At 49.1% G+C, this 14,085-nt stretch overlaps 1 protein-coding gene across 4 annotated transcripts; it reads left to right on the top strand.

The window, feature by feature from the left end:
- Positions 1-1,963: 1,963 nt before the first annotated feature.
- LOC105416975 (mucin-17) lies at positions 1,964-13,202 on the top strand. Of its 4 annotated transcripts, none has more exons than XM_011607744.2 (5): positions 1,964-2,269; positions 6,079-6,197; positions 6,262-6,406; positions 7,645-7,690; positions 8,096-13,202. In XM_011607744.2, the coding sequence occupies exons 1-5, from the start codon at positions 2,175-2,177 to the stop codon at positions 12,674-12,676; spliced, it is 4,986 nt and encodes a 1,661-aa protein (XP_011606046.2). In that variant the 5' UTR covers positions 1,964-2,174; the 3' UTR covers positions 12,677-13,202. The 4 variants fall into 4 exon arrangements, with proteins under 4 accessions (XP_011606046.2, XP_011606045.2, XP_011606047.2 ...); XM_011607743.2 differs by having other exon boundaries at positions 6,259-6,406; XM_011607745.2 differs by lacking the exon at positions 1,964-2,269 and adding an exon at positions 5,557-5,853 and having other exon boundaries at positions 6,259-6,406.
- Positions 13,203-14,085: the final 883 nt, after the last annotated feature.

Genomic DNA, 14,085 nt, shown 5'->3' with positions numbered 1-14,085 from the left:
TAGTAGTAGCATTAGTAATAGTAGTAGCAGTAGTAGTAGCAACAATAGTAGTAACAGTAGCAGTAGTATTAGTAACAGTAGTAGTAGTCACAGTAGTAGTAGTTCCAGTAGTAGTAGTAGCAGTAGTAGTAGTAGTAACAGTAGCCGTAGTAGTAGTAGTAGCATCAGTAATAGCAGTAGTAGTAGCAGCAGTAGTAGTAGTAGCAGTAGTAGTAGTAACAGTAGTAGTAGCAGCAGTAGTAGTAGTCGCAGTAGTAGTAGTAGTAGCAGCCGTAGTAGTAGTCGCAGTAGTAGTGGTAGCAATAGTAATAGTAGTAACAGTAGCAGCAGCAGCAGCAACATTAGTAGTAGTAACAGTCGTAGTAGTAGTAACAGTAGTAGTAACCGTAGCTGTAGTAGAAGTAGCATTAGTAATAGCAGTAGTAGTAGTAACATTAATATTAGTAGCAGTAGTAGTAGCAACAGCAGTAGTAGCAGCAGTAGTAGTATTAGCAGTAGTAGTAGTAACATTAATATTAGTAGCAGTAGTAGTAGCAACAGCAGTAGTAGCAGCAGTAGTAGTATTAGCAGTAGTAGTAGTAACAGTAGTAGTAACAGCAGTAGTAGTAGTCGCAGTAGTAGTAGTAGTAGCAGCCGTAGTAGTAGTCGCAGTAGTAGTGGTAGCAATCGTAATAGTAGTAACAGTAGTAGCAGCAGCAGCAACATTAGTAGTAGTAACAGTCGTAGTAGTAGTAACAGTAGTAGTAACCGTAGCTGTAGTAGAAGTAGCATTAGTAATAGCAGTAGTAGTAGCAGCAGTAGTAGTATTAGCAGTAGTAGTAGTAACAGTAGTAGTAACAGTAGTAGTAACAGTAGTAGCAGTAGTAGTAGCAGCAGCAACATTAGTAGTAGTAACAGTCGTAGTAGTAACCTGGATACCTGTTGGTGTTGTTGTTGGTGTTGTTGTTGTTGGTGTTGATGTTGTTGTATTTCTGAAGCAGTGATATAAACCAGCTCATCTCAGAAGTGGACGATCTTGTGGTTTCTATCTGTTATGGTTTGTTTTCTTCTTACATTTCATTAATGTTTTCACCAATAACACTTGTTAGGAATTTCCCTCGTCTGGGGCAGAAGATAAGATGGTGCAACAAGGGGGGGGGGGGGGGGGGTTCTTCCTGTACAAACAGACGTGGCAGACGTGACACTGGCAGACGTGAAGGGTGTGTGAGGAAGAGGAGGAAGAGGCGCAACACTTGCTCATGTTAGTAGCAGCATTCAGGGGATTGTTGTGTTTTATAGTCTAAAAAGCATGGAACCACAACACTCCCATTGTAGTTTACAGGAGTGGGGGTGCAGCTCTGGACCCCCCAGGGAAGATCAGTGCATTGTTAGCGTTGCAAACATTTCTCCAGTTGTAAAAGAATCTCAGCCCTCAGGGTCCGGAGCTCCCATCTAACCACGAGTCTTGAATACGGTGACCTGAAACCGGGTCAAAATGTCTGTTAATGAGAACAGTTCAGCAAGTGGATGATGAAATGATCGGAACCGTGAGAAATGATCAGAACCTTGGGTTCTTGCAGAAGCAAGAACACAGAATAGGGTGTGAAGAACATCTGGCCAGCTGTTGATGATGGGCTGGACCCACAGCCAGCGGGAACATTTCACAGGTGAAGACATCTACAGGTGGACACAGATCAGAACCCACCACGGACCACCTCAGGACCACCCTCACATTCTCAACTGGACCTTTGGGCCAGACCCAAGAGGAGCAGGTCCATATTAAATATTTCTGATTCAGAAAATAAAAATTAAGGGTGTCGCCGTTGTCATTTAAAACTTTATTCCTGTTGGGGAAATTATTCCAACTTCAGGAACTTCCAGTTTCATTTCTGCCCCCTGCTTGAATCATTTTACCACCCCTCCCCCGCTCAGCGCGGAGGCGGACGGCGCTGCCGAGCTTCCTAAGAAGGGGATGACCGAGGATGGACCTGCTCAGGAATGGGACGCAGCCCGGAGCGCGATGTCCGCTCCGCTCACCTCCTCACGCAGGTGGAGGCGTTGAACTTTCCCCGTGGACACACTCCAGCGGTGCCATGACCGCTCCGAACACACACTTTTCCGGTTCGCGAGCATTTTTTACATGCTTCTTCCTCCCGTTCTGGAGAGAGAAAGCTGACTGGACCGGTTAAAATAGGATGTCAACAAGTGAGGCGGGAGCGCTCGGAGGAGTCGCGGCAGGAGAGCCGCGTCCGCCTCCAGACGGCTCAGACGCAGCGGCGCGGACGGAGAGGTAGGTCCCAACCCTTCCACACGCACTTTCTCCTGTGTACGGGGGCTTCCGCGGGCGCGTTCGATGTCGCCACGCACTTTAAATTCAGGATAGAGGCGATTTACTTTACAATTCTCCCGAATAAACCTCAGAAATGTCCGCAAACGGGGAAACACTTGAGTCGTTTCCGAACTTGGAACCGGATTCATTGGGACCCTCTGGTCGGATTTATTAAATTAGGTTTGGAGGTATTTGCGTCGACTTTAGTGGTCGGATTTGTAATTTTAAAAAAACACACCCTTCTTATTAAATAAAATCATGCTCCACGTGAGGCTGTTTGCATGGTCAGGTCTGGTTGGACCACAGTCGTTTATGACTTTGATTTGGTCTCATCATTTCTTATATAACACACATAAAGCAGATGGAGGAGGACTTCATCATGTGTTGACGAGCTCCTACATGCAGATTACTATGAATAACAGCTGCTCTGTGTGTGTGTGTGTGTGTGTGTGTGTGTGTGCGTGTGTGTGTGTGGGGCATCCACCTGCAGGACCCACCAAACCCATCTATTGTAAACCATCTATAGGCTGTGGGATTAGCAGCTCTCCTGTAGGTCTAACAGGAGGGGAAGGTGTGGCTGCAGACTCAAACAAGCCTCACTTTGTCCCGGCAACCATTTGTTTCCACGCGTGCTGTCATTGCAAAGTCATTACCGTCTCCCAGAGTTGGCCTGCCAAAAAGGGTTCGGGTGTAAAGCATTTCATAGCTGGAACGGTGCATATGTGTGTGTCAGTGCTGAACACACACCCACACGTTCAGGCAGAACCTTGGTACTTATGTAATTTCTCGTTGGCTGATGCAGGCAGCACACACCCACAACAGGGCTGACCTCAAGTCAAGAACACGCCGACATGCCTGGATTCCACACGCTACGCAGAACAAAAACCATTGGAACTGTCAACACAAGCACACGGGCAGATCAGCGCCTGTGTGCTCGCTGACACGCACGAGGGTTCGCAGGTTCTTCCGCTCCCGCCAGGCTGGGATCGATCTTTCGAATATAAAGTTAAAACCTTAATCTATCAAAGAACGCTTATTCGGACGTAACAGCCACACCGACTCAGTCTTTCTAAATGGGCTGTTCTGTTTGTTCCGAACTTCGCTGAATGTCACACTTGTTTGGAATTTCACAAATGCTCGGAGGTTCGAAATAACCAAGATTCCTACTACTGGTGACGTAACCCCCAAATATGTAAACATACGCGTTCACAACGATGTGCACTCAAACACTCCGCGGGTAAAAGATCTGGCAGGGCTTAGCTTTACTGTATCAGGAGACAGAAATAATTAATTATAATAATTAATAATCTCTCCGGCTCAGAAACATGAATTCCAGGGGACGTCAGTCAAAGGACCAGCATGAGGCGTTTGTCAGCCACAGTTTACACTTTAAGCGTCTGCACAGAGCAGCAGCAGCTGCACAGCACAGCAGCAGCTGCACAGCACAGCTGTAGTAGTAGTAGCAGCAGCAGCAGCAGCAGTAGCAGCAGCACAGCTGTAGTAGTAGTAGCAGAAGCAGCTGCAGCTGTAGGAGCAGTAGTAGCAGCAGCAGCTGCACAGCACAGCTGTAGTAGTAGTAGCAGTAGTAGTAGTAGTAGCAGCAGCATCTGCAGCAGTAGGAGCAGTAGTAGTAGCATTGGCTGCAGCAGTAGTAGCAGCAGCAGCAGTAGTAACAGCAGCAGTAGTAGCAGTAGTAGCAGCAGCAGTAGTAGCAGCAGCAGCTGCAGCAGTAGTAGCAGCAACAGTAGCAGCAGCAGTAGCAGCAGCAGTAGTAGCAGCAGCAGCTGCAGCAGTAGTAGTAGCAACAGTAGTAGCAGCAGTAGTAGCAGCAGCAGGAGTAGCAGCAGCAGCAGTAGTAGCAGCAGCAGTAGTAGCAGCAGTAGTATTAGCAGCAGCAGTAGTAGCAGCAGCAGTAGTAGCAGCAGCAGTAGTAGCAGCTGCAGCAGTAGCAGCAGCAGTAGTAGCAGTAGCAGCAGCACAGCTGCACTAGTAGCAGCAGCAGCAGTAGGAGCAGTAGCAGCAGCAGCTGCACAGCACAGCAGCAGCAGTAGCAGCAGCAGCAGTAGTAGCAGCAGCTGCAGCAGCAGTAGGAGCAGTAGCAGCAGCAGCTGCACAGCTGCAGCAGTAGTAGCAGCAGCAGCAGTAGCAGCAGCGGTAGTAGCAGCAGCAGCAGTAGGAGCAGTAGCGGTAGTAGCAACAGCTGCAGCAGCAGCAGCTGCACAGCAGCAGCAGTAGGAGCAGTAGTAGCAGCAGTAGTAGCAGTAGTAGCAGCAGCTGCTGCACAGCACAGCAGCAGCAGTAGTAGCAGCAGCAGCTGCACAGCTGCAGCAGTAGGAGCAGTAGTAGCAGCTGCAGCAGTAGTAGTAGCAGCAGCGGTAGTAGCAGCAGCAGTAGTAGCAGCAGCAGCAGCTGCACAGCAGCAGTAGGAGCAGCAGCAGTAGCAGTAGTAGCAGCAGCAGCTGCAGCAGTAGTAGCAGCAGTAGTAGCAGCAGCAGCACAGCAGCACTCTGAATCTCACCTCACCTTATAGAAGGTGTGGTGTCATATAAAAGCCTTTACTTATCAGTTTCTCCTCCGTCATCTTTCCTCGGAACCTGGATGCGACTAAAACAACAATGAGTCCAGAGTCCAGAGTCCAGAGTCGAGGTTATGCCGAGTTTTAAAATTGACCTGGTGTCGTGTGTGTTTCGGGTTTCGGTGCGATCTAATCAACGCGGATTGAGGCGCCACGGAAGCGCAGTAGCGATGCAGCGGAGCACCGAGGTGCTTCTGGGGCGCAGCTATTCACCATAACGGGGGTTTGTGGAAACCGTTCGTTAGGCTGATTGTTATTTAAAGCCTGAAAATCTCATATTATTGAGTCCTTCGTAACAAACTCGGCTCTCATCCGCTCCTACGGTGTTGACCTCCAGGTTTACGCCACTGGATGTAGAGCCCCAGCAGCCTTCCAGTGAAGGAGCTCCACATCTCCACCCTCCCACCTCCAGGTTTTACTGCAGCTACAGTCTTCCTGAGCGTTCCGACCTTCCTCCCCAGCGTAGCCACGCAGCTCACAGACGCACCAAACCATCCGTCCCAGTCCGCCCAGCCCTCATAACCAGCCACTGCTACCAGTTCACACGAATCCGAACAAAATTCCGCTGCTCTGACCCAGCTCCTTTCACACCAGGCTGTGTGTGTGTGTGTGTGTGTGTGTGTGTGTGTGTGTGTGTGTGTGTGTGTGTGTGTGTGTGTTGTTAGAAGTTGACGTGCTCATTCCTATTGAGATGCTTCAGCAGTGCGTGCAGCGTTGGTGCCAGTTCACGTTGGTGACTCTGTGTGGGGGTGTTATCTGTGGTTGTAAGAGAAAGTGGAGTGAGCTCAGTCAAATCGTTACATAACGGCAGCTGATCGGCTCATTGCTGCGCTGATAAGAGGAGCAGGAGGACACGGCTGCTTGGGCTTCAATTCAACTTTAACTTTAACTAGATAGAAACATACGATTGAGAGGACGGACCGATGAATGGCTCCATCTTTTGTGTTAATGACTCGGCTATGATCACTTTGTGAGTGTCTTTGTTCTCCGAGATGTTGGAATGTGCATATTCGCTGAGCGTTTGTTGTTCTTCAGTCGGGGTCACAGGAAGTTGTCTCTCCCAGCTGAGGATTTCCGTTACTGGAATATTAAGTTCCAGGATCTTAGTTCAGCCTCCGAGGTGTCTCGCTGTTATAAAAGACGAGACGTGCTTTCCTGTTTCCTGTAACTCATTTGCGCTTCTTTTATCTTGAAGAGAACGCCACGATGAAAGACTCGGTGGAAACTTCCTGCGGGAGAATCGTCACTTCAGTCAAATCCCGAACGGACATCCGTGGCATCCTTCTGCCATCAGACGGGAAGACACACACAAAGGTAAAGGTGAACTCTTTCCAACACCGGGACTCCTCGGGCGCTCATCCTGCATGTGTTGCAGCAGGCCTGTTAGCAGCACCGCCGCTGAGACAACCGGAGGCGGCCTGCTGCAGCCAGTCACAGCTTCCTGCTCAGCCGGTCAGATCCAGGTTCACGTCCTCCCTCTTCTTCAGACTCGGCTGCAATCTCAAGGATCCGTGTTTAAACAGGTAAACAGTGGGCGCATCAGCAACATCAGTTTCTGTTTCAACACCATCACACTTGTGTCAATAACCTGTTATTCTACTGAGCCACTAAAGCCTTTGGTGATGGAGCAACCTTAAGTGTTTAAAAGGTTGCTAATGTCAGTAGAACGGATGTAAAACTCAGCTGACTTTCCAGCACAGTTAACCTCCCAGGAGCTGTTTGTAAAGGTGCGACTGATGTGTCTGGATGGATCATTGTCTGAAGTCACAAGCCTCCCGCGTTTGTCAATCAGTAACCTCTGAGCCATGTCAGCTCGAGCCTGCTGGACCTTCTGTAATAAACAAGGAAGTCCATCCATTATCTGACCCTTTAGCCTCAGGCGGACGTTAATATTACTAAGACTAACACTTCCAGGCCTGGAAGATAAGAATCTTGTTTCCATCGGGGAAATCCAGGTTGTTCAGTGAAGGATCGGAGCCTTACTTGCCGTGCACGTAGCCGTGTGCGTGTTTGCCCCTATTCTGCCACATTCACACCAGGCGGGACCAGTCCTTATGTGGTGAAGACAATTTGTAATGGGAACCAGAGACACCGTCTGGGACAGAGAGGAATGCCGATCGTCCTGCTCACCCACATTCCCGAGACACGTTACTCAGATGTTGTACAGAAAAAACGTTTATGTTGCGTGTCGGCCTTTTACCTGGGCAGGAAGAGTTTTATGAGCGTTTACAGTCCACACTGTAAACTTACATAAGCGTTTCCTTGTGTATTCAGATAATGGTGTCATAGTCTTCCCTGGCTGATCCTTGCTGTGATCTCACACCACCGCATGCAAAACACCCGGAAAGAACCAGCAAAGTCCCATCAGTCCAAGATTTAAAGCTCAATGCTCTATTTTTACTGCCTTTGCGGGGATGTAGGCGATACATCCACCCCGAACATCCTTTATTACACTTGTAATGTGTCCGAAGTGTTCAGCTCGAGCTGTGGGTTTGCTCATGGATTTCTGCCCACCTCCGTTCACCTTCACCTGGGAGGACCTCATAAATATAGAACTGTCCTCTGTAGACCTCAGCTGGAGCCTCTGCAGGCAGCTGGAGGACAATGTTTCTGTCCTGCTGTCACCATGAAATATTAGTTGTTTTCTGTAACGTGAGGGAGCTCAGCTTTAACGTAACAGGGTTTTTTTTTGTGTTTGACAATACCTGGCCAGGAAATCTGGTTCTGATCCACTAACTGGGTGATTTTCTTCTCCCGCCAGTTCGACTGTAACATCTCGTGCCGACACAGACGGCGTCCTCTGTCAGGTAGGAATCGAATCTCTGAAAACAGTCTCAAATGTCACGTTTTTCCGCTCAAAATCACTTGAGATTGACTCAAGATTGAGACTGACGCGCTTCCACGTGCGCGTTTGTGCGCGTGTGTGTATTTTGTCTATTCAAAATAACCTGTTTGTCAAGGCTTGAATCTCTTAAATAGCTCCAGCATGGGAACAGAAGCTAACTCCTGGTCTCACAGTCAAGCAGTCTGATTGTTGCCACTGGTGCGCAAAAGCTTTTCAGCTAATATGACACAGTTGAATTTAATAACAATAGAAAAAGAATGACACCTACGGCACATTGTTGTAACAGCACGACAACTATGATGAGGCAACGCATCAGCTTGGGGGTTTGGATTGTAATCATAATATATGACTCATCTACCTTTACCAGGTTAACGGACACACAGAAGCAGTAACCAGCGCTGCCAGTGATCGTCCACCAGCTGAGAAGAAAGATGTAAATGGACTCGTTTGCAGAGGGGGCGTCAGCCCGCGGGAGCGTGAAGAACTGCGCATGATTCCAGCTGGGCCACAATTAAGAACTGGAACTACGTCTGTGGACAGACAGGGACCCCTCGGGTGCTCCGCTGATCCCAGTACAGCCATGCTGTCGTCCACGGTGGTCACCGTTCTTGCCCCGCACCGGAGTGGCCGACAGAGACGCTTCAAAAGATCTGAGGAAAACGGCATTTCGGAGGCGCACGATGGGACCAACAGTGGTCAGCCGCCGTCAGCCGGGACTCGAGGTCAGGTGAGGACGCCGTTTTCAAGCACCAGGCAAAACACTGTGGGATGTACGACAACTGTGGATTATGAAAGCAGGAGGAAAATGACTCAGACGGCGTCTTTGGATGTAAACTCAGCAAGAATGGAGAAAAGAGAGGCAGCTGCCACGAACCCTTTATCTCCTCTCTCCCTTGAGCCACCTGATCGGAGAGCAACGCCACAAACTGGTCTCCAGGGAGGGCCACCTCTGAGCTTGAAACCAACAAGCAGCAGTTTGCTTTTGTCTCTAAGAAGATCAAATTGTAATGACAGGAACACTATAAATGCAGCCCCCACCCTGTCTGAGAAAAACCTACTGTCTCAGAGGACACCTGATCATAACGGACAAGCACACCAAGAGGGTCCATCCATTTCTTACAGGACAGATGAAAACGGGCCCGTCTGCTCCCCTCCATCCTCTAGGACGCACTTGCTTTCAGCCTCGCCCACAATCAGAGGCACCCCCTTTACGCAACAGGCTCAAGCTAACATCTCTGCCGACTCCTCGCCCAGACACGTTGCACGTGACCATTATCCCCTTATTCACCCTGTCCCGAGAAGGACCACCCTTACGTCCACTTCCTGGTGGAAGCAAGTTTCTCAGGACTGCGGTGCCCCGCTAACGGCCACTGATGCTTTTAATAACAACACCCTCTTGGCTTCACCTCGTAAAGTTCAAAGTGACTTTGCCTCTCCGAGTCGGACCGACACCAGTTGGCTTGGTGATCCAGTCCACAATAATAGAGCCATAAATCACACCACACCAGCTCTGGAAAGTTGTATGAAGACACAGGGTGGAACTCGCAACCTTACACAAACAAAAAACGAGGCGTCAACTCACCATAAATCAGAATTGGCTTTCAAACAGCAATTTGAAACCAGTTCAAACGTCAAAGAAGCATTAAAGTCTCATAGCTTGCCTGGTGTTTCACCAGGTTCTAAAATTAGCAGAGCTGCAGAACAGACAACAAGTAAAGGTTTTACCAAGATTTACATCAATAATGGTCATTCAGCAGCAAATGCAAGCGAATTACAGCCTCCTTTGCTGACCGCCACAAGCTGTGACCCCATCTCCTGGAGGTACCCTAAATATTCTCAAGCCAGTTCTCACCACACCGTCCCTCAAACATTTACCAAACCATCGGCCTCCGTTTCGACCAACACCAGAGAAGCTTCCTCGAGTCTCCCCGTAACATCCGATACTGCTTCGGTCCCATCACACAACATTCAAGCTTCTTCCAACGGTGGCGCGTTTCTTCAAACCCCCAAGTTGTCCAGACCATTCAACACCTCGCCTCTCGGCTTTGAAAGGAGCTACGCCTCCATCCCTTTTCACCCTAAACCGGTGTCTACTCTCATCCCCACCGTCAGCGCTTACCCTAAAACAAGCTATAGTCCTGTACCCACAGCTTCCACAACACCTCCACACAACCGTTGTGGACCCGCCACCGCCTGCAGCACATCTCCGCTCTCTCCCTCGGTGGCCCCCGCGCTCCCATCTACTCCCACCACAATCACCAGTTCTCTATTGACGCCCCCGGCAACGCCGATCATCTCCAGCCCCAGCTACTCTGGATCTATGAGCCCAAATGAAGGAAGAACTTTGTCAAGCAGCCTAGAAAAAGACTCTAAAAACAAGAATGCTCGGGCAGAGGGTAAGAAAGCCAGACGGGTCACGTGGGAGGACTCCGTGGACGTTCAACAGTCTCAGAAAGACAGAACTGGAAAGGCCGAGCAGGCCAAATCCCCGGCGGACACTCCTCCTTCCAGACCCTCGGTGAGCCCTAAAGCTCCGAGCATCTTCAACTTGCTAAGATCAAGTAATCCAAGTGCAAATGCTTCTCCTGTTTGTTCCCGAACGCCAAAGATCTCCAGCATACTGGTGGGAAAGCCAGGAAAGTATCGCTCCCTGTCGTCTGATTCCGCTGATTTAGCCTCTAGACGGAAAGAGACATTTGAACTAACTCCCAGCGATTGTACGGCGTCCAACCAGGGGAGACACACCTTAACAACAAGTAGACACGAGAGGACTCTGTCGTTGGAGTCCGGCACGGCTCACTTGGGCTCCTCTGGTTCGCTCTCCCTGCCTCCTGAATTGTCTTATAAGCATCGATACACTTCTCCACCATACACAGCTCTAATGTCCACAAGGACAGCACAGAAAGAAGTTAAGGTCCCAACCCCTCGATTGCTACTGACCCAACAACCCTTACAACCCAACAATTATGGACGTCTGTCCACGCCTACTGACCCAACAGGCCGCTCAGCCTTTCCTGTGGCCAAGCCTGTTCAATCCCCCATCGGCCCCCCACAGCCTCAGCCTTCGCCTTTTCAGACCAAAGCTAGCACTAGTGACCGATGGGGGGCTTCAGGCAAGGACCAAGATAACAAGAACCACAACGGAAATAAATACCAAGATCACCAGAATGGACAGATACTACCAGTCAACAGCAGGGTTCAAGTCATCCCACAGAGTCACGGTTCCCTATCAGCACTCATAACTGAGACGCTGGTTTACAGCATTAAACCTAAGACAGATGTATCTACATCTCCAAAGATCCCGCTGAACCCTGTGGGACATCCTGCAAATCCTCCAGTTTCTCAAGAGTCGCATTTGAGTCCAAGGCCAGCGTTGGGCCGGAGCAACAGAGCTGAAGATCTTCCGGATCAAGACTCCAATGGCAACAGTTTGACAGGACCCCAGACTCCAGAGGATGAAAACTCAAAGAAAGGCTCTAGAGAAGGTTTACTGGGTAAAAGTAGGTTTTTTTCAATGGAGACCAGCAATGAACAAATCCAAAAGAGAGGCCGCTTTGCACTGAAGAGGAGCACGAGTACTCCAAACGCCAACTTGTCAAGGTCAGACTCAGATAGGTCCAACAAGACTAATAACAAAATGGACCAAATGGTCAACAGGCTCAAAAAAACCTTTAGCACCAGGCGGTCTGAGGATGATCTGTCCTTCCCCTGGAAGTGGAGGCGAACCTCCCAGACCCCTTCTGTTAGTGGCTCCAGCGAGGCCGGCAGCGTCAGTGTTGATGCTACTGACAGTCCCAAGAGTGTAGCGACTCAAGAGCAAGAGCTCCCGTCCAAGGAGAAGGAAGCAGAGGACATTAGTAGATGGACACCACCCAGGTCCACTCTCACTCCACCCTCTGAAAGCACAAAGGCTTGGGGCGGGGTTTGCAGCTGGTCTGGCAAATCATCTCCCAAGGAAAGCTCTCCTATCGAGCAAATGTGCGTAAACCAGCCACACAATCCGACAACACATCACTTTGACTACTTCCTCTCTTGCAGTGATGCCGGTCCAGGTCGAGGGCCGGTATCCCCCGCTGGGAAGTCCACCCCCAGCCCCAGAAGTCCGTTTTCCCCATTTCCATCACTTTCTCCAGTCTCCTCAATTCCATCGTCCGACATTACGGACGATGTCTTCTACAGCCCAAAACTGCCCCGACGCAGAGAACCTGCCTCCCCTTGTGAGCCCGGAGAGGGATTCAGCTTAGCGGGTTTGAGGAGAGGTCGGGCATCCACGGGTCCTCTGAGTTCGAGTCCCTCACTAGAACCTGAATACTCGTCCTGTGCTGACCTGAAGTACGGCATTGAGCCGGGAAGGTCCTACTCTGTTAGTTCCATTCTCTCCAGTCGACCTTCAGGACCTGGTCGCATTTCCACTGGCTCCAGAGTCATGAGTGTGGGCAACCTTTGTGAATCTGCATTGACATATGCAGGCAAGCACCAGGACCTGGACCTGCTGGCCCCAGACTGGGCCAGGGTGAGCAAGGGTTTTCAAATGTACTGCGCTAACGGCCCGTCCAAAATAAGGTCAAGATCTCTCCCTCGCTCGCTGACCAAGTGTTTTTCCAGTTGGAACTCTGGAGAGACCTTGATGGCAAAGCCAGGCCACTTTGTGGGCCCAAACATCAGCGTCTCGCACTTCACCTGGGACGCAGGGGGTCCTCCGACCCCTCCTCCCACGCCTCCTCTGTCACCGGTGTCCCGGCAGATGTCCAAACCTCCCAGCCTGTCTTCTCCCATCTTTCCAGTCTCGCCGATGGACGGCCCCTCTAGAGGACATTTACCTGCCAGGGGACGCGTCTCCAGACTGGGCACGTTTGAGGAGTTTTCAGACAACAGTTCAGAGACAACAACGGATGATGAATATTATTTAGAAACAAGTGAAGAAGAAGAAAAAGAGACGGAACTCTAATCAAGACCAATGTTTTGAATCTCCCTGCGGTAACCAGGGAGACGTGAGATCAAGAGGTACATTTTTACCGCACGATTGCTTTTTTTAGATGTGGTTGCTGTAGATAACAGATGGTCCAAATTCACTCGCTTAAGCTTCGAGGTGGGAAACCTGCAGGAAAAGGAGTGTAAATGTTTTGTGCATCTAATTAGTCGATTGCCAGTGAGACCTGAACTTTATGATGTTTGTGCTGAGTGCGTGTTAAAGTGCAGAGATGATGCAGCGACGTGAAGTTTCTTCTTTCATTTCTTTGTGTTTAAGAATCAAACTCAGTTGTGTAAAAGATTTGAATGTATTTTCTTGGCTGTAAGATGGAGTGACACTTTAAAAAAAAAAAAAAAGGTTTTGTTAAATCTTTTGTTGTATTCCGGGATCAGCACGAATTATATCGCGTTAATATTAAACAAACTGCTTTGTATAGTGTTTGAATACTTGCACAGAAATAAATCCCTCTATGTGTTTTTCTAAATAAATGTGGCATTTCCAACGGGGCCTCACGTTTTTGGGTGCGCGCGCACACGTGCCGGTGTTTCCCATCACGGCAGCTGCAGGCGGCAGCAGCTAAAAACAATGCTGCGTGTTTAACACTTTTCTGACGGCTGCCTAAGTGTTTGTTACAGGTGGAGCCGCCTCACATTTTTCAGATGGGTGTTTCCGTGCGTTCCCAACCGTGGAAACGCATGAACTGTTATGATGATGGGCCGATAAAAGGCCATTAGCACCAGAGGAGTGAGCCGACTTGTTTTTATTTAATACTCGCGATGCCGGCTGCCACCAGACATGATGTCTGGAAAAGCTGCTTCAGTTCTCAGCTCTCAGACTGCAGATCAGTGGTTTCATCCCAAGGATATTCATCAGTAAAATATGACCAGGTGTTCTAGAGAAACACTTGTAGTGTAATGTATAGTTGTGGGTACACAGCAGCCTTGTAACGCTGCCCAAGACGGAAGAATCAGCTTTCACCTGAGAAAAACAGCCTTTTATTCTGCATCAGCTGCTGCAGTATGCATGCTCTTGGCACCACACAGTCAGGTTATTGTGTGTGTGTGTGTGTGTGTGTGTGTGTGTGAGAGAGAGAGAGAGTGAATGTGCAGGCTTAGACAGCTCAGAGCTTTTGCCAGTGTTGATGTCAAACTAATGATTCCTGAGAGGAACTTCCTTTCAACGCTGCTGAATGGACTCAAGCAAGCAGAAAAGAAAGAAAGAAATCTCTGCTTTTGAATTTATTTTTATAACTTTGCTCTTACTAGTTATTTAATAATACCGCAAAATAAAACACAGTGGATTTAATAGGATTCGACCTATTCAAGAATAACCTAAATGTGCTGAAAGAAAATTTTAAAAAGCGAATTTATATAAAATGTGCAGTC

Source organism: Takifugu rubripes, chromosome 10 (assembly GCF_901000725.2).
Source record: "Takifugu rubripes chromosome 10, fTakRub1.2, whole genome shotgun sequence".
NCBI lineage: Eukaryota > Metazoa > Chordata > Actinopteri > Tetraodontiformes > Tetraodontidae > Takifugu > Takifugu rubripes.
Note: the sequence above shows the minus strand (reverse complement) of the source record. Positions and strands in the feature narration are given on the sequence as shown.